The sequence below is a fragment of the Equus quagga genome, chromosome 6 (genome assembly GCF_021613505.1).
Source record: "Equus quagga isolate Etosha38 chromosome 6, UCLA_HA_Equagga_1.0, whole genome shotgun sequence".
NCBI classification, from domain to species: Eukaryota; Metazoa; Chordata; class Mammalia; order Perissodactyla; family Equidae; genus Equus; species Equus quagga.
Genome location: NC_060272.1, coordinates 56,986,301 through 57,011,152, shown reverse-complemented (window position 1 = coordinate 57,011,152; position 24,852 = coordinate 56,986,301). Strand labels below are relative to the sequence as shown.

The following is a 24,852-nucleotide window of genomic DNA, read 5'->3' as shown; positions in this document are numbered from 1 at the left end:
AGAAGTCAGTCAAAAGAGACAGAAGAACTAAAGACTATGCACCGGGGTCAAATAACACTCAGAGACTGAGAAGATGAGAAAGAGCCAGCAATAGAGACTGAGAAGGAACAGCCAGTGAGGGAAGAGAATCAAGAGAATCGTGTCCCGGAAGTGAAGTGAAAAAAAGGGTTTGAGGACAGAAGTGATCAACTACATCAAATTCTCTTGAAGGTCAATTAAGCAGAAGGCTGCTAGCTGCCTCTTAGATTTAGGAACGTGGATGTGGCAGACTGCAAAAGACAACCACAAATTCGTTGCAGTGACTCCCACCAAGAGGTGGAGTCTATTGCTTCACCCTTGAATCTGGGTTTGGTTATGCAAGTTGCATTGGCCAATAGCATTTTGGCAAACATGATGTAAGTACTGGCTTGCAAAGTGCTTGTGTATTGGCGCTTCCCTCTCTTCTGCTACTAAGAACTCTTTCACCACCATGGCTGACATGGGCTAAGCTTTGGAGGCTTCCCTCCCTAACAAGGCCATTTCCTCAATCAGAAACTACGCTTACATGTTTACTAAGTGTTCCCTACCCTCCTCCAACACCTCTATAAAAAGATATGGTGGCACAGTGGCAAAATCCTTCTACTGAAGCACTTAACTTGGTGCATCCAGTTATACCCAACCCAAGCACACCTCCTCACAAGATGTGGAGATGATGGAGGGAAAAGGGAACTATATACTCTGCTGCTTCGCTGCCAGTAAGCTTTACCAATAAATTTGACTTTATATTCACACCTGTCAACAGAGGGGTGAAGGTGTCTGCATACATGTATACACATGACTCCTTAAAGGGTACCTAACCATCTCTTGATAAACCTTGACATGCTCATTATTTCTCATTTTCCAGGTAAATTCTCTACTTGAAAAAGAACTGTAATTACATTCAAAAGCACTCATAAAAATTCCAAAAAACAGCTTTTTAAAATGTCAAAAGTACATAAATAACTTACTTGGCAATCCGCAGTTTCCCAACTTCACCTCTTCCAGGGGCTTTAGCCCATTGCTGTGACAAATATTTAGGAACCTAAAACAAAGTAAAACACTAATAAGTCTATGTTTTGGATGCTAAAACATCTTTTTACACAGAAAAAGATACAATGCTTCTATTTTACTTTCTGCCTGTAATAACTGGCCACTAAGTATCAAGCTCTCATTATAAGTTTTACTCTATAAAGAGTACTAAGAAATTATTTTAGCTCTCAAAGAGCTTAAAGTCAATCAAGTTGGTTATACAAAACTAACACTGGTCAAATAACTTAACAATAAGGTAGTGTTAACTTATGTTCCCAAAGTCCAATAAAAGTTCAGAGATGGGGGGGGGGGTGACATCAGCATTATGGCGGAGTGAGCTCTCCACTTAGACTCTCCTCTCTAAGATACAACAAAAAGGACATTCATATACCAACAGAGGACATTCACACAACACAAAAGACGTCTGAGAGACCCACGCAGCCATATGTCTGAAGGTGGAGGTGCTGGACCCCCTGGAGGAAGTGGAAGAAGGTAAGGGGAATCCCCTCTCCCTCCCAAACAGCAGTGACCCCAGAAACATGCGCAGCTCTGAGAGGAGAAGCAGCAGGGGCGGCCCTCTGTGGGAACACCATCACTCTCCGAGTTCCCTCACAGCCTATGGGAAAGCCCCACACAGATCTGACAAAGCTATTGCAGAGATGTCTTCAACAAGCTAGCATCCCAGGAGAGCAGACAGTGAGTGCAGAGGGAGAACGCCTCCAGGATCATGCAGGTGAAAGAAAGCACACCTCCCCGCACCTGGCACTCCAGTTCAGCCAGTCGGCTAGAGCACCACACAGACAGAAAAGTAGCCAGTGGCTGTGAGTGAGTGAGCCGCAGATCGTGGAAGGCTCAGAACACAGATCTCCTGATACTCACCCGGTGGCGGCAGGGGGAAGCTGCAACCAGATACTATCACTATTCAGAGACACAAATCCACGCCATAGAGAAGTATGAAAAAATATATTAAACCTCCAGACCAGAAGGAAAATGATGAGCACTCAGAAATCAATCCTGAAGGCACAGAAATTTATAATCTAAATGACAGAGAATTCAAAATAGCTATCATAAAAAACCCAATGAGTTACAAGAAAATACAGATGGACAGTTCAACAATATCAGGAACTTCTTTACAAAAGAGATTGAAACTATAAAGAAGCAGCAATCAGAAATACTGGAGATGAAAAGCACAATGGATGAGATAAAGAAAAATCTGGACTCCCTGAACAACAGAGCTGATATTATGGAGGAGCAAATCAGCAGTCTTGAGGACAGAAATATAGAAATGCTTCAGATGGAGGAGGAGAACTAAGACTAAAAGGAAATGAAGAAATTCTCCAAGAAATATCCAACTCAATTAGTAAATGCAACTTAAGGATTATAGGTATTCCAGAGGGAGAAGAGAAGGATAATGGAGCGGAAAGCTTGTTAAAGAAATAGTAGCTGAGAACTTCCCAAAGCTGGAGAAGGAGCTGGAAATACAAGGATTCTAAAGTAGCAAATAGATCTCCTAACTATATCAACGTAAAAAGACCTTCTCCAAGGCTGATAGTTGTAAAGCTGGAATAAGTCAATGACAAAGAAAAAATATTAAGGGCAGCAAGGCATAAGAAAATAACTTACAAAGGAACCCCTATCAGGCTTTCAGCAGATTTCTCAGCAGAAACCTTACAGGCTAGGAGACAGTGGAATGATATATACAAAATTCTGAAAGACAAAAACCTTCAGCTAAGAATACTCTATTCAGTGAAAATATCCTTCAGATATGTTGGAGAAATAAAAACTTTCCCAGATAAACAAAAGCTAAGGGAGTTCATCACCACAAGGCCTCTTGCTACAAGAAATGCTCAGGAAGGCCCTCATACCTGGGCAAAGAAAAAAAAGAAAAGGGTTACGAAGCATTGAGTAAGGAGATAAATAGGTAGACAAAATCAGAAAATTGCACCTCTCTATCAGAACAAGTTAGTAAAAATTATAACATTAAAGATAAAGGAAATGAAAATACCAAAAAATAAATATAATCTCATGATTTTAACCACAAACTCACGACACAAGATGGAATAAAATGTGACAATAATAACTTAGAAGGGGAAGAGGAAAGGGATGGAACTGGCTTAGTCTAAGGAAATAAGAGGCTATCAGAAAATAGACTACCTCATCTACAAGATTTTATACACAAACCTCAGGGTAGCCACTAAACAAATAATTACAACAAAGACACAAATGATAAATAAACAGAAAACTAAAAAAACCACCATAGAAAACTACCTAACTGAATTGGTAGTCCAAAATACACATGACAAGAAACAAAGGAAATGCAGAAGAACTGGAAAATGAGCAATAAATGGCAGCATTATGCCCTCATATATCAATAATCACTCTAAATGTAAATGGATTGAATTCTCCAATCAAAAGACAAAGAGTGGTGGGATGGATTAAAAGACAAGACCCAACAATATTCTGCCTCCAGGAAACACATCGCAGCTCCAAAGACAAACACAGGCTCAGAGTGAAGGGAGGGAAGATGATATTCCAAGCTAATGTCAAACAAAAGAAAGTAGGTGTTGCCATATTTATATCAGCCACAATAGACCCAAGATAAAACAGGTAATGAGAGACAAAGAGGGGCAACATATAATGATAAAAGGGACACCCCACCAAGAAGACATAATACTTATATATGCACCCAACCCAGGAGCACCAAAGTACATAAAGCAACTATTAAGAAACCTAAAAGGAGGGGGCTGGCCCCGTGGCCGAGCGGTTAAGTTCGCGCGCTCCGCTGCAGGCGGCCCAGTGTTTCGTTGGTTCGGATCCTGGGCGCGGACATGGCACTGCTCATCGGACCACGCTGAGGCGGCGTCCCACATGCCGCAACTAGAAGTACCCACAACGAAGAATATACAACTATGTACTGGGGGGTGTTGGGGAGAAAAAGAAAAAAATAAAATCTTAAAATAAAAAAAAAAAAAAAGAAAAAAAAAAGAAACCTAAAAGGAGATATTAACAACAACACAATAATAGCAGAGGATCTCAACACCCCACTTACATCAATGGATAGATCATCCAGACAGAAAGTCAACAAAGAAATAGTGGATTTAAACGAAAAACTAGACCAGATAGACTTTACAGATATATATAGAATACTCCATCCAAAAAGAGCAGAATACACATTCTTCTCAAGTATACATGGAACATTCACAAGGACAAACCATATGTTGGGAAACAAGGCAAACCTCAATAAATTTAAGAAGACTGAAATCATACCAAGCATCTCTTCTGACCATAATGCTATGAAACTAGAAATCAGCTACAAGAAATAAGCTAGGAAAGGGACAAATAGGTGGAGGCTAAACAACATGCTACTGAACAACCAATGGATCACGGAAGAAATTAAAGGAGAAATCAAAAAAATATCTATAGACAAATGAAAATACACCATACCAATTAATATGGGATGCAGCAAAAGTGGTCCTAAGAGGGAAATTCATAGCAATACAGGCCCACAGGAACAAAGAAGAAAAATTTCAAATAAGCAATCTTAAACTACACCTAACAGAATTAGAAAAAGAAGCACAAACCAAGCTCAAAGTCAGGTGGAGGGAAATAATAAAAATAAGAGCAGAAATAAATGAAATTGAAACAAAAAAGACAAGGATCAAAGACACAAACAGCTGGTTCTTTGAGAAGATAAACGAAATTGACAAATCCTTAGACTCAGTAAGAAAAAGAGAGAAGGCTCAAATAAACAAATTAGAAATGAAAGAGGAGAAATTACAACAGATACCACAGAAATACAAAGGATTATAAGAGAGTATTACAAAAAGCTATATGCCAACAAACTGGATAACTGAGAAGAAATGGATAAATTCTTAGATTCATACGAACTCCCAAAACTGAATCAAGAAGAAATAGAGAATCTGAACAGACCAATCACAAGTAAAGAGATTGAGACAGTAATTAAAAACCTCCCAGAAAATAAAAGTCCAGGACCAGATGGCTTCTCTGGAGAAGTCTACCATTTAAAGAAGATTTAATACACATCCTTCTCAAACTATCCCCCAAAACTGAGGAAGACAGAACACTTCCTAACACATTCTACAACTCCAACATCAGCCTGATACCAAAGCCAGACAAGCACAACATAAAGAAGGAAAATTACAGGCCAATAACATTGATGAACATAGATGCAAAATCCTCAACAAAATATTGGCAAACCAAATAGAGCAATACATTAAAAAGATCATACACCATGATCAAGTGGGATTTCTACCAGTGACACAGGGATGGCTCAACATCCACAAATCAATCAATATGAGACACCACAATAACAAAATGAGCAACAACATCCACAAATCAATCAATATGAGACACCACAATAACAAAATGAGCAACAAAAACCACAAGATCATCTCAATAGACACAGAGAAAGGCATCGGACAAGATCCAACATCCATTTATGATAAAAACTTTCAATAAAATGGGTATAGAAGGAAAGTATCTCAACATAATAAAAGCCATATATGACAAATCCATAGCTAACATACTCAATGGGGAAAAACAGAAAGCCATCCCTCTGAGAACAGGAACAAGACAAGGGTACCCATTCTCACCACTCTTATGCAACATAGTACTGGAGGTTTGGGCGAGAGCAAATAGGCAAGAAAAATAAATAAATGAAAGGAATCCAAATAGGCAATGAAGAAATGAAATTCTCGTTGTTTGCAGACAACATGATTTTATATATAGAAAACCCTAAAATCCATCAGAAAACTATTAGAAATAATCAACAACTACAGCAAAGTTGCCAGGTACAAAATCAACTTACAAATATCAGTTGAATTTCTATACTCTAATAACAAACTAACAGAAAGAGAACTCAAAAATACAATCTCATTTACAGTCACAACAAGAAGAATAAAATATCCAGGAACAAATTTAACCAAGGAGGTAAAAGACCTATACAATGAAAACTATAAGACATTACTGAAAGAAACTGATGATGACATAAAGAAATGAAAACTATTCCATGCACATGGGATTGGAAGAACAAACACAGTTAAAATGTCCATACTACCTAAAGCAATGGACAGATTCAATGCAATCCCAATCAGAATCCCAATGACATTCTTCATGGAAATAGAACAAAGAATCCTAAAATTCATATGGGGCAACAAAAGACCCCAAATAGTTAAGGCAATTCTGAGAAAAAAGAAGAAAGAATCATAATCTCCAACTTCAAAATATACTACAAAGCTATAGTAATCAAAACAGCATGGTAGTGATACAAAAACAGGCACACAGATCAATGGAACAGAATTGAAAGCCCAGAAATAAAACCACACATCTATGGACAGCTAATCTTCAACAAAGGACCTAAAAACATACAATGGAGAAAGGAAAATCTCCTTTTTTTCCCCCTTGAGGAAGATTAGCCCTGAGCTAACATCTGCCACCAATCCTACTCTTTTTGCTGAGGAAGACTGGCCCTGAGCAAACATCCATGCCCATCTTCCTCTACTTTATATGTGGGACGCCTGCCACAGCATGGCTTGCCAAGCAGTGCCACATCCGCACCCGGGATCCAAACCGGCAAACACTGGGCCACCAAAGCGGAACACGCGCACTTAACCACTGTGCCACCAGACCAGCAAGTCTCTTCTATAAATGGTGTTGGGAAAACTGGACAGCCACATGCAAAAGACTGGAAGTAGACCATTTTCTTATGCCATACACAAACCCAAAATGAATCAGACTTGAAGGTAAGACCTGAAACCATAAAACTACTAGAAGCAAATATAGGCAGTACACTCTTTGACATCTGTCTTCGAAGGTTCTTTTCAAACACCACGTCTACTTGGACAATGGAAACAAATGAAAAAATAAACAAGTAGGACTTCACTAGACTAAAGAGCTTCTACAAGGCAAAGGAAACCAGGATCAAAACAAAAAGACAACCTATCAACTGGGAGAAAATATTTGCAAATCATATATCCAACAAGGGGTTAATCTCCAAAATATATAAAGAACTCACACAACTGAACAACTAAAAAACAAACAACCCAATCAAAAAATGGGCAGAAGATATGAACAGACATTTTTCCAAAGAAGATACACAGATGGCAACAGGCAGATAAAAAGATGTTCAACATTAGTAATCATCAGGGAAATGCAAATCAAAACTCCACTAAGATATCACCTGACACCTGTCAGAATGGCTGTGATCACCAAGACAAAAAATAACAAATGTTGGAGAGGTTGTGGAGAAAAGGGAACCTTCATACACTGCTTGGGGGAATGCGAACTGGTGCAGCCACTATGGAAAACAGTATGGAGATTTCCCAAAAAGTTAAAAACAGAAATACCACATGATCCAGCCCTACCACTACTGGGTATTTCTCCAAAGAACGTGAAATCAACAATTAAGAGACTTATGCACCCCTGTGTTCACTGCAGCATTATTCACAATAGCCAAGATGTAGAAGCAACCCAAGTACCCATCAACTGATGACTGGATAAAGAAGATGTGGTATATATACACACAACCAAATAATACTCAGCCATAAAAAACACAAAATCATCCCATTTGCAACAACATGGATGGACCTTGAGGATATTATGTTAAGCAAAATAAGCCAGATAGAGACAAACACCATATGATTTCAGTCATATGTGGAAGATAAACAAACACAGGGACAAAGAGAACTGTTTAGTGGTTACCAGGGGGAAGAGGGGTGGGGGGTGGGTACAAGGGGTGAAGGGGCACACTTACATGGTGACTGACAAATAATACTGTACAACTGAAATTTCACAATGTTATTAACTATTATGACCTCAATAAAAAATAAAAGTTCAGAGATGAGTAAGACTACCAGAAAAGCCTTCTCAGAGGAGCATAACACTCTGACAAGATATTTAGAGACATCACTGAGTTTAAGATTTCAAAAGTCAAGTGTTATTACATATAAGATTGTAACTCTGACCAATATGATGAAGGATCTGCTGAAATAAAAGAAATTATTAAATAGCTAACATTTACATAATACATACTACTCTCCCGACACTGTTTATAAGCACTTTCCATATGTTTACACATTTAATCCTCACATCTCTATGAAGTAAGTACTGTTCATTACCCCCACCTTAAGATTAGGAATCTGAGGTACCCAGGGATTATATAACTTAGCCAAGGTTATATAATTAGTACATGATGGAGCCAGGATTCAAACCCAGGCAGTCTGGTTCCAGCATCAATGTTATTAGCCAATACACTGTATTGTGTCTGTAACTAGATATATGCAATCAGAAGGGTTTTAATTCTCAAAAAGGTTATGGGAACGTATGCTGCATCCCTACTATGCACCTCCCCTCATTTCTCCTAAGAAGCAGTGTGAACCCTGGAATAAGCACACAGTTTTAAGGCTATCCTACCCTGAAGAGTGAGATACTACATATAAAGCATGAAGCATAATGCCTCACACAAAGCAAGTACTGAGTGAGTGTCAGGTGTCATTATTATCTCCCACAGTAATCCTGGAATGATAACATCAACATGAATGTATAATTGGGTCAGAGAGAGCTTCTAAAGCTGGAAAGGAAAAAACCATTCTATTTAGCAAGATTTCATTTACAAAAAGAACCACCTATTAGTCAAACAAATTGCAGTGCTTTGGATATAGTAAAAATTCAAGAATAAAAGGGACAAAAGCAGAACTGAATGGTGTTTGTTCAATTACGTGTGCATTCTTTACACTAAAATTTATTGGACGACTACGTGTCAGACAGTATGCTAAAAGTTTGGAACAGAGGAAGAGGGGAGGGGGCCAACAGTGTCAGGTACCATGCTAGACATTTTACATCCATTATTCCATTTAATCCTCCCAATCACTTCACAAAATCACTCTCATTCTCCTCACTCTATAGATGAGAAAACTGAGGCTCCAAGGGTTGAAATAAAGTTAGCTAGTATCAGGCAGGACTTGAGTCCAGATTGGTCTGATATTCTCTCTGCTACACCACTAAAGAAGAGCATGTAAAAGATTTAAGGGAAAGAGACTTTTGAAGATCCCACATCTTAACAAAGTTTCAACTACACTGCACTCCACTTACTCATATAAGCTCAGAGGATTTGGCAAACTCCTTACGATGACTGTATCTACCTATTAGGTCTCCGTTGACGACGGGTGAGAAAAACCTGCTTAGACATACAGAGGATTTATTGACAAAAGTAACTAAAAATTTCAGAGGTGGTTTTAAAGTGGCTAAAACTATGGGCTCAAATGATGTCACCAGAACTCTCTGACCATCTCTTATCTCTTCTCCTCACCTCATTAACTCACTTATTAGACAGCCTTCCCCCTTATGTAGCAAAGATGAGTGAAGGTACTCCTGAAGAGTGAGAGTTCTCCTTTCCAAAAGTCCCCAGCAAAAATGCAATTGTTGGACCAGCCTCCATCACCTAGTGGTTAAGTTTGGCGTACTTCACTTTAGTGGCCCAGGTTCAGTTCTCAGCCACAGGCCTACACCACTCGTCAGTAGCCATGCTGTGGCAACAGCTCTCATACAGAAAAAAAAAAAAAAAAACTAGAGGAAGATTGGCACAGATGTTAGTTCAAGGCAAATCTTCCTCAGCAAAAGAAAAACAAATGTGATTGTCTCTCATGGCTCTGACTAGGTCAGGTGTCCTTCCTTGGCCCATTACTGAACCCAGAGATGAGATCCTTTCATTGGCCAGCCTGAGTCAATGGGGGGGGGGGGGGGGTAGCGACCACTGTTAGAATCACACAAACTGAAAAGAGGGAGCAGTGGTTTCCACAAAAGAAAATTAGGGTGCTGCTACAGTGTCAGAGTAAGTGGATACCAGTTAGTCAAAGAAGCAATTGTCCACAACATTACCTGTCAGAATGAAATACAAGATCTAAAACTGATCTGCACAAACACTGTTACAACACCAAATAAAACCCTGAATTCTTGGACTATGTAAAGTATTATGTTACGGCCTCAATCTTGAAATATTGCCTAACAAGTTAGCCTTTGCTTCTTGCTTTGTCTTTGATTTTTAACCCCAGGGAACCTTCATGACAATTACTCTAAAGGAAAAAGAAAATTACCTTCTACAGAAAGCAGCCTACTCTACCAATCAATCACAAGCTATATTCCCTCATAAAGGCCTTAGGTTCCAGAAAGACGGTGTCTTTTCTTTATCATATTCCACGTTACTGTTTCAAATAAGCCCTATATTTAGATGCCGTAAGACTTTCTCATTATCAATAACGGTATCTCTTCCAAAATCTGCATTTCAAGTAACCACTCTGACCACTATCTCTTAACTTCCTGGCTCTCTTCTCAATACTTGACTCCAACAATTCTTCCATCCCTTCAAATCAGTGACTCTAATCAACATCTTTACACTGTCCTCCAACTGCTTACCTCCTCACTTCTGTCTTTAGGGACCTACATTTCACAGTCCATCATTATGACCACTGCCTTGCCCCTCTCCCCCTCCATCATACTTGCCTGGCAGAACCTTCATCCTGATTAAAGCCAATCTCTACCACTACTTATTTTATTAATTTATTTACTTATCTATTTATTATTTGACCTGTGTTATTCCTCTTCCTCCACACTTGCACCTGAGCAGCTGAAGAGACATGCACAATCATGCTAAATGGTCTCACTTGAAATATATGGCTCCTAAAATCAAGTAAGCCCTTCAAGTTGCCTGGCAATTTATCTCCATCTCCCTAGTCAATTCACTCCCCCACTGCAGGCAAGTCACATGTTCTCTTCACTCCTCAAACCTACAACACCTCTTCCTGCTTCCTTCCTCTGTGCTGATAACCTGACTTCCTCTTTCACTGAGTGAACCATCAAGAGAATCTCTGGGCCAGCCCGGTGGCGCAGTGGTTAAGTGCACATATTCCACTTTGGTGGCCCAGGGTTCGCTGGCTTGGATCCCAGGTGCAGACATTGCACTGCTTGGCAAGCCGTGCTGTGGTAGGCATCCCACTATAAAGCAGAGGAAGATAGACATGGATGTTAGCTCAGGGCCAGTCTTCCTCAGCAAAAAGAGGAGGATTGGCAGCAGTTAGCTCAGGGCTAATCTTCCTCAAAAGAAAAGAGAACCTCTAAATCTACCACTTAGCCACAGTTGGGGCCTTTTATTTCACTTTCCCCTCTTAAAACAACAGATGAACTATGGTCAATCCCTCTACTCGTGCAGTGAACTTCTCTCCCCCTAGTCTAACCAAAGACATCTTTCCTTCAATTCTACTCTTTCTCTCTTCCATCCCCTTCTACTTAATCATTCCCCTCACCAGAATGATGATTACGAAAGCTAACACTCAGAGTGCTTGGTAAATGAGGCAGGAAGACTCTAACACGGCCCCATTGATCCCCATCTCCTGATATTTACACCCTTGTGTAATGGCCTCTCCTTGAATGAGAACAGGGCCTGTGATTTTGCTTCTAATCAATATGGCAAAGCTGATGAGATGTTACTTCTGTAATTAAGTTACATAAGATTGTAACTTCTGTCTTGCTTCTTTCACTGTTTTCTCAGTTTGCAAGCTCTGATGAAGTAAGCGGCCATGTTGAAGAGGCCCAGGTGGCAAGAAACTAAGGGCAGGCTCCAGCCAACACCCAGCTAAGAACTCAGTCCCACGACCCTGGAGGAACTGAATTCTGGCAACCACAGAAGCTGGAAACAATTCTTCCCCAGTCACAACTTCAGATGAGAATCCAGCCCTGGTTGACACCCTGACCACAACCTGTGAGAGCCTCTGAAGCAGAGAACCCAACTATGCCCTGCGAGGACTCCTGATCCACAGAAACTCTGATACAACAAATCTGCGTTGTTTTAAGCTACTAAGTCTGTGGTAACATGTTATATAGCAATAGAGAATTAATATATTAAGTGATGAGCACTCTTGTAAATGTTTTAAATATATTAACCATTTAACACAATCCTATTATTTTCTTCATTTTACAAATGAGGAAACTGAGGCACAAGGAGGATAGCAAATTTGCTAAAGATCACATAACTAATAAGGGCAGACTGTAATTCTTTCCACCCACTGTTCCATTTCTCTGCTTCTCTTTACAGAGGAGCTCTTGGAAAGAGCTGTCTCTGCTGGCTGACTACACAGTTCCTCCTCTGCCATTTTGTTTGATTCTAGACCAGCTTTGCTCTCTACCACTCCACTGAAACTAATGACTATGGTTACCAAAGACCTCTACATTGCCAAGTCAATGTTCTGTCTTCATCTTACACATCTATCAACAACATTCAAGAACCATTTCCTCCTTCTTCAAATTTCTTCTCTTGGCTTCAAATCACCACAATCTCTCCTGATTTTCCTCCTACTTCTCTGGACTCTCCTTTTTGGTCTCCACACACCTAGATTTTCATCTTCCAGACCTCTCAACTTGAGGGCCCTAGTTTCAGTCCTCAGACGGCTCCTCTTCTCTATCCACACTCAATCTTATGTAATCTCATCCAGTCTCATGATCTTAAATACCATCTATATAATGACAACTTCCAAATTATGGAAAGTCCAGGCTCTCCCCTCAAGTTCTAACTTACATATCCAACTGCCTACTCAAACTCTCCAACTGAATATTCAGTAGACATTTCACACTTAAAATCTCCACATTAGAACTCTTATTTCTCCCTCATAAACCTGCTCTTCCTGTGATTTTTCCCTATCTCAGTAAAAGTCAACTCCATCCTTCCAGGCACTCAGTCTGAAATCTTGGAATTACCCTGAATAGTTCCATTTTTCTCACACTGCACATCCAATCAACTGACATATCCTGTCAGCAACACCTTCCTATTATATCCAGATTTCAGCCCCTTCTCACCAATTCCAGATTACCATCCGAGTCCAAGCCACCATCATCTCTCGTATAATTATTGTAATAGCATCCTAAATGACTTCCTTGCTTCCACTGTTGTCCACACCTAGTTTATTCTCAATATAGCAGCCAGAGGCACCATGTTAAAATATAAATCAGATGATCCTGTTCTGCTCAAAGCCTTTCAATTTAACAGATGTCTATTTAGTGCTTACTATGTGCTTACAGGTACTTTCCTAAGCACTTTACAAATATTACTTCACTTAATCCTGATAAAAATTATATCATCCCACTTTGCAGATGAAGAAACTGGTGAGGCACCAAAAAGTTATTATTTGCCCAAGATCTCACAATTACTAGTGGTAAAGCCAGGATTCTAACCTAGGCAGTCTGGCTCCAAAATTACCATGCCATGCTGTCTCTCTGTGGCTAGCAGCTTCTCGTGTCACTACCCTAAAAATCCTATAATGTCTTAGATGATTTAGTCCCCTGCTATCCCATCTCCTACTACTTTCACTCACTTGACTCTAACCACACAGATCTGGGAACATGCCCAGCACCATCCCATCAGAGGGCCTTTGATTTACTGTTACTTCTGTCTGGAATATTCTTCCCCCAGACATCTGCAGGGCATGGCCCATAGTTTCCTTTAGGTCTCCGCTCAAGGAGCACCTTATCAGTGAGGCCCTTCTCCACCCTATTTAAATAGCATACCTAGCTACCTTCTATAACTTTTACTAAGATTTTTCTTCACAGCACTTATCACCTGCTCTATATGTATTTGTTTATTGTTTATTCTCCCTCCCCCTGCAGGAGGCAGATATTTCGTCTGTTTTTTTACTGCCATAACCCTAGCATCTACAATAGCCTGGCACATAGTAAGCTTATTTAATTCAAAAGGTGACCAAAATACTATACCTTTGCAATGAAAAATAGTAGAATACAACAAAGACAGTATGTCAATCATATATAACTTTCTATATCAAGAGCGTATGGAAATAGGCTTCCCAGAAGTTCTAGCCCATTAACATTAAGTCTGAAAAAAGGGAGGGAGGGGGCTGGCCCCGTGGCTGAGTGGTTAAGTTCGCACGCTCCGCTGCAGGCGGCCCAGTGTTTCGTTGGTTCGAATCCTGGGCGCGGACATGGCACTGCTCATCAAGCCATGCTGAGGCAGCATCCCACATGCCACAACTAGAAGGACCCACAACGAAGAATATACAACTATGTACCAGGGGGGCTTTGGGGAGAAAAAGGAAAAAATAAAATCTTTAAAAAAAAAAAAAAAAGGGAGGGAAAAGGGGAAGAAAAAATAATGGTATATATGGTTCCAAGGCTCTAAAATACCTTTTTTTTTTGAACAAATGATATTTTTAATTAAACCATTTTATTTTTAATAAAACTTTATATATCTAAGATATACAACATGATGATTTAACATAGATAGTGAAATGATTACTACAGTCAAGCTAATTAACATATCATCTCCTCACACAATTACCTTGTGTGATAAAAACACGAGAAATTTACCCTCTTAGTAAATTTCCCCAAAACACTCTTGTCAACATGTCACTTGTGAGATATCTGTGTTGTTTCCACTGTCTCCACATTCATTAAAGAAAATCAGATGGAGATAAGATAATAGGTACAACAGGGGATGTTTTCTCGGATATGCCAAGACCAGAGAAAGTGACAGAAAATGACTCACTTAAGCCTATTTCCTCCGGGAAACCTCCCTTGACTCCCTAGACTAAGTCAAGTTTCTCTGTCATTCACACTCACAGAACAATGTTCCTTGCTTCAGGGTCCTTATCTGTTTGTAATTGTTTTCATCAGGACTAGTATTTGATTGATGTCTGTCTCCTGCAGTGGACTGTAAATCCTAGTTTACAGAGTACGGGCCATGTCCCTTTTTGCTCACCATAACATTCTCAGAGCCCAGACCATGACCAGCAATCACCGAAAGCTTGCTGGATGAATCAATCTGCCCATCCATTCACTCAGGCTGGGCAGAGTAGTAAGGTCAACAGTGCCTTTGAAGTCAAGGTGCTAAGGTGATATGCAGACATTACTCCCCTAAGGTTCTTTGCCAACTTGTTACATTAAATATCTAGTTTCCCAAATACCAGTCTCCAAAGCCCTGTTTCTCCCAGAGCGCAAGCAAATTAAGGGCACTGTAGTGGACACTGTGACTGTAGATGTCCACTCCAGTGGACATCCCCATTTAAGACTGAAGGCCTTATTCTCCCAGCTGCTGGGAGTGTGGTCATTGATAGTCCTCAGCTATTAGCCCACTTTAGAATTGCCTCCACTGAAGAGAGGCCCTTTGGCCAAGATCACGCATCTTCTGGGGCAAACCACATGCGATGATTGGCAGACACAGGGTATACCTTGCCCCAACTCAGGATAGCTCCAGAGAGCTAACCATGGAATCATCCTTTGCTTTCACTGAGATTGCATCACACCCTCTGCCCAATCCTGCTTAAGTGTTTTTCCTTCCACAGGTGGTGATTCCAAGAGCACTCCCTAATAAACCCCTGCATCCTAATCTCCATTTCAGAATTAGCTCCCAGGGAACCCAATCTGTAACAGGCAGCTTTTACTACCATGTTCTCTTGAAGGTCAATATACAGAGTTGACAAGACGCAAGGACGCAGAAATGAAATTCTCACCTCACCTCTATTCTCCAGGGAGATAACTCATCAAAAAGACCCGGGGGGGCTGGGGCGGGGTCGGGGGGGCCCGCCTGGTGGCACAGTGGTTAAGTTTGGGTGCTCTGCGTAGCCCAGGGTTCAACAGTTCGGATCCTGGGTGCAGACCTACACAACCCTTATCCAGCCAAGCTGCAGCAGGCATCCCACATATAAAACAGAAGAAGATGGGCACAGATGTTAGCTCAGGGTCAACCTGCCTCGGCAAAAAGAGGAGGACTGGCAGCAGATGTAAGCTCAGGGCTAATCTTCCTCAAAAAATAAAAGACCCAGGGCAGAGAAAAGACATTTTCTATTTCTGGCATAAGCTCTGTAGCCAAACAGACCTAAATTTGAATCACTTTTCCACACTTGGGGAGGTCAATTAACCTCTGTAAGCTTCAATTTTATCATCTGAAAAATATAGATTAGTACCTACATCATAGGTACTAAATTGTAAAATACTTGATACGTAAGAAATGTTAAGTTCCTTTTTCTCCTACTATCTGCAAGGCTTTGAGCTAGCACCCATTCTAGTTTCATCTCTCCCTGGTATACAGCTTTCTCTTTGGCTGCCAATGTCCAACTGCTTACCTATGTGTGAAAAAAAAAAGGTAAGCTTGGTGCATTGTTTTTGTCTTTTTTTTTTTGAGGAAGATTAGCCCTGAGCTAATATCTGCTGCCAATCCTTCCCTTTTTGCTGAGGAAGACCGGTCCTGAGTTAACTTCCATGCCCATCTTCCTCTACTTTATATGTGGGATGCCTGCCACAGCATGGCGTGCCAAGTGGTGCCATGTCCACACCTGGGATCCGAACCAGGGAACCCCGGGCCGCCGAAGCGGAACGTGCACGCTTAACCGCTACTGCCACTGGGCCGGCCCCGGTAGCATTTGAATTGAATAAAAGACACAACATTCACAGGGGATGATGTCCATCCCTCCTTTCCTGATCCTCTCCTCTAACAAACACTAGTCAGTATGCTTACAAGAGGAAGGTTGAGTGGACTAGAAACACTTCTTTTTGCTAGCTAGAAAGCTGTTGGTTAGACCTTCTGCAGCTGTTGTCAATATCTCCACCTGTCCATTCCCAAAAAAGAAATAACATTTCTTATAATTCAGGCCCCAGGATGATATTCATGACTTACAAAAATCCCACCACTCCTAACAACCTTGCCAGTTTTATCTCCTCCTCTTCCCCATCATGTACCTTTACCTCCACCATCCTTAACCAGAGATGATGATTTTTCCACAAGTCTAAATATTGGAAGCCAAGCAACAGAACTATGCTACAATATTTTTAAACATCATCCAATTTTTAAATCATGATTTGGTATAGGGTGTCGAGCAGCAATGTGACCAACTGGCAACCTAACAATGGCACCGACTGACCAATAGGAAGAGGGTAATGTAAAATACAAGGGACCAGCTCCCTGACAAGGTAAAAATTGTGACTGTTTATATGTTTTGGCAGGTGACATCTATTGTAAAATTAATTCCAGTCGTGTCTATTACCTATCAAAATTTGTTTGGATCATCACTCTCTTGTAGCTTTAAGATATTCCACACTCTAGAAATGGCATTTCATCAGGCCAGAACAGTACAGGTCCTGGACATTCCAGTACACAATCTTCTACTTATATCTGCCTTTTCCTGAAGACACTCTAGTTCTCCCCAGCTGTGCTGGGAAGTTTTTTCTAACTAATCAACTCTATAGGCTCTTCTTTAATGTGACCTTCCCCATGAAGTCTTTCCTGTTCCAGGTAGCCAATTTTTTTTCCTGTTCAAAACTCTCAGAGATCCTATATGTATAGCTTTTACTGTATTTATCCTCTTCTATACCTGTCTAGCAATAGGATTAATAAAATATGCACAAGATGGCCCACAAACTTTGAGATACTTTAGGAAGAAACTCACATATTTTGCAACAAATGATCCTCAAACATCAGAACTCAAAGCATTACCTATAATGAGAAATATTAATGTATAGAGAAAAGACTTGAAATTGGTATGTAATTCTATTCACAAATTCTGACTGGAGAAGAATGAAGACACTTTCTAAGCAACATATTATATTTTAATATCACACAAAAAAAGCTGAAAATGAAACTAACCATTAAGATCTGATTCACTCATACAATTTATTACCGCAATTCAGAGATGAAAATCCAAGTAAGCTCAAGACATGGGCATGAAAATCAGACTGGATGCTAATCCTAGGGCAAACGAAACAAGTTCAAACTATCTGATAGGTGTGCAAATCAAACTCCACTGCCTATTGGGACTCCTTTAACTAGAGCAGAAATGAAAGTTGTCAAATAAAGGAGGAACATGAATGGATTTTAGAATAGAACGTATTTGCTAGCAATTCTCATCTTCTTTTAGAAATAAGGTTTTCAGACTACAACTGGCAAGACAGTCCCTTCACATCCCAGAAAGATGTATTTGCACACTTGTTATTCTCTTTGATACATAAGATTGGAAAAAGAAGAAATAGTGCACACCAAGTTGATACGAGGAAACAATGATATTGCAAATAACAAATAATCAAAACATTACAACTACATTTATAAAACAAGAACAAATCCTTGGCTTGAGTCGAGTTCTTTTTAAAGAGATAAAATGTATTCAAATGGTCATATATGAGACCACTAAAATTTTTTAACTTCTTCATTTTAGATTCATTACTTTTTTTCACACTCTCATTTAGTCAGTCACCAAATCCTGACAACTTTTACTGAAAAAGTTTCCCTAACTCCTCAGACTTCATTATCACACACCCATGATCCTGTGATAATTTTCTAATTTTAACTCTAGTTATCTTTCCCTCAAGCTTATTTTTTTCTGAAAAAATCATTTGCATCTCTGCCTTACGCAAAACCCTCCAAAAGCTTCCTCACTTCCTGCAGGCTAAAGATATTCTTATTTCACTATATGACAATGACTATATGGTCTTAACCTTTTCTACACAGACCCTCCGCACTAGGCATAATAATCTCTTTGTTTTCCAGGACACACCATGTTAATGTACATTTCCACTTGCGCATTTCTGTGCCACTCTCCATGGTACACTATGCTATGTCTCTGTCCACCCACCCAAAACCTGTAAGGCAAGCATTTATTGAGCATTTACTGTGCTCCAAGTACAAAAGCATCGTCTCAAGTTCCACCATTTTTTCAAGCTCTTTCTTTCAGTCTGTAAAGGAAATCTCCTTCTTAATGATTTTCCTCCATTTAGCATGCAGTAGGAGAGAGAAACGCTCATTTACTCCATCCTTTTAAGTCATATTCACATAGCTGTAATAAGTCAAACGAGTGCCAGAGACTAAGGTTAGGGTTGAAGAATAAGAGATCATTCATTTATTCATCACATATCTGTTGAGCAATTAACATGTGCCAGCACAATTCTGGGTGTGACAGACAAGGATCCTATTCTCATGGAATGTGACTGTGTGTACATGCCATGGGGAGAAGGAGGTAACCAACACTGAACACATGAACACAGCACCACTTTAGGCTGTGCTAAGTGCTTTGAAGAATATAACACAGATTTGACACACTAGTGAACGATCATAAGGGAACTATTTTAGAGAGGTGCATAGGGAGGGCCGTTCAGATTTAATTTACGAAAACTCTGCCATGTAATAAAAGTTAAAAAAAAATTAACAAACCAAAGGTCCCTACATTCTACTTGAGGTTCAAAGACTGTCATAACCACATTTTGAACATAGAAATGTCTTACGAAACTCCTCTAAGGGACAACACTGCCCAATATGAAAATACAAAGCACAAATACTGTGCTCACTAAGGACTAATCAAGACTGCTTTTTTTTTTTTTTTTACAAAAAAACTTTAATTGACGGGTCACTGTCACGAGACCCAGTCGTGCTCTAACAGCCCACTCTCGTCCAATGGTCTCTCCTTCCGCGAGTTCAGAGCTCTCTTCAGGGCCATCAACCTAACAGAACACTTAGGCAGGAACCAGAGTTACTTTTTGAGCGAAAAAAACTATACAGGAAGCAGACCCTCAACTTCCTGGTACAGACTCACAACTAAAATCAGTTTCACCAAGAGAAGATGCAGAAATTCTTCAGTGTGGGGTAAAATGCACCGCTGAAGTCGGAAGACACCAAGACAGGGCCCCAGAAAAACCAGGTCGTGGGGAAAAGAGATCCATTCCGGGTTCGGACTCGTCATTGGCTGAAAAACAGTGTGCGTCCCTAAACTAATTTCCTCATCTGCAAACGAACAGTAAGTTCTGCCTCTCAAGTTACGTGAAGTTCTAACGAGACGGCCTTAAAGAGCTTTAAAGCCTTTTAAAAGGCGCATGGAGTGGGACGGTCTCAAGTCACTTAAACTATTTATAGCATGAGAAGCGCAAGCTGGGGCTGCGCGAACCTCACCTTGACCAGCCACACTCCGGTGTTCTGTTTGGCGCCGGTCAGGTCGAGTTCCCCGCGCTCGGCCATGGATCTGTCGCCGGTGGCGGCGCGCGGATCAGAGCAGAGGCCCCGGGAGCTGCGGGGCTGCGGGGCGAGGGACCGGAGCAGAAAGCAAGCTGCGACCGGAGGCGCACTGTGAAGACAGCGTCCACCTGCCAGGATGCTGGGAACCTGGGGAAAGAGGAACACGCCGCCGGGAGCCAGGAACTGCGCCTGCGCGCTGCCACCGTCACTACGGCGCCCTAGTGCGGACAAACTTCCTGGTTCGGCAACTTCTTGAAGAGGCGTGGCTACTGGTGCGGGCTGTGTCTGAGTGATTAAAACATAGGGCGGGGCAATACACTTAAAGGCTAGGTCAGCATAACTAAAAAAATGAAACGTGTCAAAACAGAAAACTGGGGTTCAAAGAGACAAAGGCTGTCAGTGTATGTCCAACTGTGGCCAAGGAGAAGGAGACAGCATTTGGAGGATAAGGTGGGAATAATAAATAGAGGAAGTGAATTAGCACAAGAGGGCACTGAAATGGAACTGAATAGCCCTAGGTATACAGAAAACATGCTCTTTCTAGACCTAAAAAAAAAGCAGTGTCTCAACTGTGAGGCCACCCTGAGCACCTCTGATTAAGCTAGCAGAGCAGACCCCTTTCAGACTCCAAAACTAGGAGTCCATATAATTAGGTCAGTGACGACAGAAATGTTAGAGACAAACCAGACTGTTAAAGTCCCCTGCTTAAACAGTTTCCTCTCTCTCTTCTTGCCGCTGGCATAAAATTCAATTCTCTGTACCCAGGCCCTCTCAATTTTGTCCCTGCCACTCAATCCTGCACACATCCAACCACACAGAACCCATCCAAACTCCCTGAATGAAGCTGGTACTGAGGGTTACTGTAAATATTCCATAAGATTGCCTTTTGACCTTGTTCCCAACAGCAGACATAGATGAAAAGAAGTTAATCTTGTCAATTTGCTCTTTTCTTGTTTGACCCCAGGGATGCCTCTAGGGTCACGAGGATTTATGAGCTTTTTTTGCAGAGGAAAAAGAATGCCTTCAAGGATCACCAGATAACCAGCCCCCAGTTGTTGGGGATGCCCAGAAGTCAGATTGCCCAGGGATTTATAGGAGTGAAAGAAACACAATGACTACTTTGTTTCTCCAAAACTCCTGCCAAGTCCCTCAGCTCTGTAAAACCCTCTGCTTTCTTGTTAAGGCGGATTTAAGAGAACCTGTCCTCCTGCTTTCTTATTTTGGCCAATTCAAAAGAACCTTTGTCCATCTCCAAGCAGATGTCTCAGTGATTGTCTTACTGTGCATGGGCACACGAACTTAAGTTTAAGAGGTTTGGTATCAAGACCACATCAGAATCTTCCTCAGTTATTTCAGAGCCCCTGCCCTGAGCCTCAATTCCCTATCTCGGATGCCGTATTCTTCTTTTAACCTCAGTCTCACCTCTGTCCACTGCCTGGAAAACTCCTACTTAAGTTTCAAGACTAATGGAAATGTCACTTCCTATGGGATCTTTTATGAACTCCCCCAGAGGAAGTTCGTTTTTCTTCACATCACAGTGTGTGATACTTAGCACGTTGCACTATAATATATGTGTTTACATACTGCCTTTGCTTTCTAGACTATGAGCTCCTTGTAGGTGGAAATAGTGATTTGTTCCTTTCATAAGCACAACATCTAGCACAGTATTTGACACATTGTCAGATTTCAATGGGCTTTGGCTGAATGAACACTCACTGAAGAGAAACAAACAGTAAGATATTGTAAGAATGGCAAGTAATGTGTTGAATCATGCACTGGAGCTGTGTATGTAATTGAAGAAATTCCGTGTCTGTGCAGCATAGGGCCAGGAAAAGCCGTGAGTTCTCTGAGATCATTTGGGAAAGCTAATAGGACAGATAAGAGACCAGGCACGTGTTGAAAATGAAGGCTGTATTCTTGTGTCACAGCTTAGGAGAGAGTGTTAAAACATATAAGAAAGGGGAAGCTGATGAAGGGAGCTGCTTTAAGCTTTGATCAGATAGAAAGAATCAGTTGAAATAGGAGACCACGAAAGAAGGGAATTAACATAATCTGGAGCACCCTTGTAATGGACTTTACAGGATTCAGACCTTGGCCTTGGTCTGTGGGTCACAGGAAACCTTAAAGTGTGTGTGTGTGTGTGTGTGTGTGTTTACAGGGATTGAGGGAAAACAAATGGCTAAAGAAGAAGAGATGGCTAGAGAAGAAAGTGTGAGCGAACCAGGTTCATTTTTTCCTGCCACCCAGAAAACCAAACACCAAGACAACGAGATTGCAGCAGAGAGAGGGTTTAATCACAAGGCAGCCACGTGAGGAAGCTAGAGCATGAGCCTCAAATCCGCTTCCCTGAAAATAGGGACTCAGGGATATTTACGGGATAGAGGGCAAGGTGGTCTGAAATGTGGAGAGAGGTGATTGGAGGTGAGGAGAGGTGAGGTAATTGATGATCTGCGCAAGCGTAGTCAGACTTCATGCCTCTTCATAGGACCCATGTTCACAAAATGGCAGCATTAGCATGATCTGAGGGTGGAGTTTTTAGCCTCTTGACATCAAAAGGTCGCCTATCGGACATCTCCATGGGCCCAGTTGGTGAGTTCGTGGTCTCAGCTGGCCTGAAGTGAACAAGGAATTCTAATTCCTGAAAAACAGCTCACACACCAGTTACCATGGTGACCCAGGCTCCAGGGAGATGTTATCTATAGGAGCCTAGTGGGAGCCAGATAGCATATTGCCTAAACTGCACAGTTAACAATGAGTGGGTTAAACAGCTAAAAGCTATTATCAGTAATTGCAAAAAGGAAAAAACTTTACTACCTGGATACTTAACCATCAATGGCTATTTGCCGGTTTTGAAAGGAAAGAGTGAAGATTTAAAAATTATATAGGGAAGAAGGGAAAAAAAGAAAAACAACTTGTTGAGCACATTTTCCTCATACACTGTTGTACAAAAAACAAACTTCCCCTATTCATCCTTTCCAAACCCCATTCCAGCTTGAGGAGCGATGTTTATGGAGCTGTGAGAGAAAAGGAGGACATGAGCTCTCTGAACCAGATTCACAGACTTACTCTGGAGACTAACAGGGTAACATATTGCAGGCTGAAGATTCAGCCTCGTAAGGGCCTGTTGTATGTTAGACATCAACAATTTTGGCCTGATCCAACTTTATGTTCTTTCCACCATGATCCCATAGCCTTCATATCCATTCTCACAAATCTGTGATTTCTGTTTGTGTGAATTATAAAACTTAAGTAGTTATTTTGGAGTACAGCACACCTCCTCATGGGTCATACTTTGTCCCTCACTCTTAGGGGCCTGCTGGAACTTGAGTCTAGCTACAGGTCTAGAAGCAAAGAAGGGTGATGAGTGGTGGGTCTTGAGGAGAATTAGCATTGTCTTTCAAGGCAACTGCTTTAGGGTAAGCCATTACAGTGTCCTCAGACAATATAGGGTTGATGGGAGGGTGGGTTGGGGGGATGAATTGGTACCACTGGAGGTGGGAAGGCTGCTTGGTTCTACTGGGGGTGAAGAGGGCACTTCCACTGGCAAAGAAGACTCATCAGAATTTAGGGGCTCACTGTCCCCAGCTTTATTAGAATCTTCTCACTTGTCCCCGTTCCAACTTTCAGAATCCCATTCTTTCCCAGTCAATGTTCTCACTTTAACAGCAGACACCCTATGAGGCTGGGAGTTCAAGTTGCATTGTAATTCAGCTAATCACAGGACAAGAGTCTACGTTTGATTTTTATCAATCTTGGCCCTGTGGCTAAAGAAGACAAGGGTCTCTGTGGCACACATAGAAGCTTTCAGGTCATTTATTCAGTGCTTGAGCTGGGAATTCAAATTCCTGAGCTCATCACTTTGTCCAGCAACATTAGAAAAACAACCAGCCAATCTCATTATATTTGTTAGTTTTCCAAAAATGTCCAAAAGTATCATATACACAGTCACCTAGATCCTTGCTTCTTATAAGTGGTTGATTAGGTATATGCAATGCAGATATTTCATGTATTTCTATTGCCCAATCGCATCAGGGACTATCAGTGCTCTCTTTACTACTGGAAATAGAGTCATTAACATCTTTAAATTGAATCAGATTGGAGAGCCAATTTCAGAAACACCAGAACCAATTCAGAAAACTCATCCTTAACATTCTGTTCCTCTAGAACAACTCTAGGTACCAAAATCTGTATTAGTCAGAGTTCTACACACACACACACATATAGAGAGAGAAAGAGAGAAATATTTATTATAAGGAATTGACTCATACAATTCGGGAACTGAGAAGGCCTAAGATCTGCAATTGGCAAGCTGGAAACCCAGGAAAGCTTATGGTATACTTCCAGTCTGAGTCCAAAGGCCTCCAGATGATTGACTAGTCAAATTTTTTTTTTTGAGGAAGATTAGCCCTGAGCTAACTGCTGCCAATCCTCCTCTTTTTGCTGAGGAAGACTGGCCCTGAGCTAACATCCATGCCCATCTTCCTCTACTTTATATGTGGGACGCCTACCACAGCATGGCTTGCTAAGTGGTGCCATGTCCACACTCAGGATCCGAACCAGCGAAACCTGGGCCGCCAAAGCGGAACGTGCGCACTTAACCACTGCACCACCAGGCCAGCCCTTAAATTCTTATTAAGTCTTTTAAGGCACAAATGCAAATCAAGGAGGGAGGGCTCAAGAATTTGAAATTTGTCTGAGAAGTTTAGTAGTGCTTAGACCTACGTGTGACTCCACCTTTACTCTAGGGCTTGGATTCTGGTTCAGAGCTCGAGGCAGCCCTACTGCTTAATAGGCAGAAC

At 41.1% G+C, this 24,852-nt stretch overlaps 1 protein-coding gene across 1 annotated transcript in view; it reads right to left on the bottom strand.

Annotated features, from left to right (window-relative positions):
- The window catches only part of GTF2F2 (general transcription factor IIF subunit 2), a 148,717-nt gene extending 128,465 nt beyond the window's left edge, over positions 1-20,252 (bottom strand). The window contains exons 1-2 of the mRNA XM_046665050.1: positions 19,991-20,252; positions 987-1,060 (exon numbers count right to left, since the gene is read on the bottom strand). Of these exons, the coding sequence (XP_046521006.1) occupies positions 987-1,060; positions 19,991-20,056 (140 nt within the window). The 5' untranslated portion in view covers positions 20,057-20,252. The remainder of the gene's footprint in view (positions 1-986; positions 1,061-19,990) is intronic.
- Between the last annotated feature and the right edge of the window lie 4,600 nt (positions 20,253-24,852).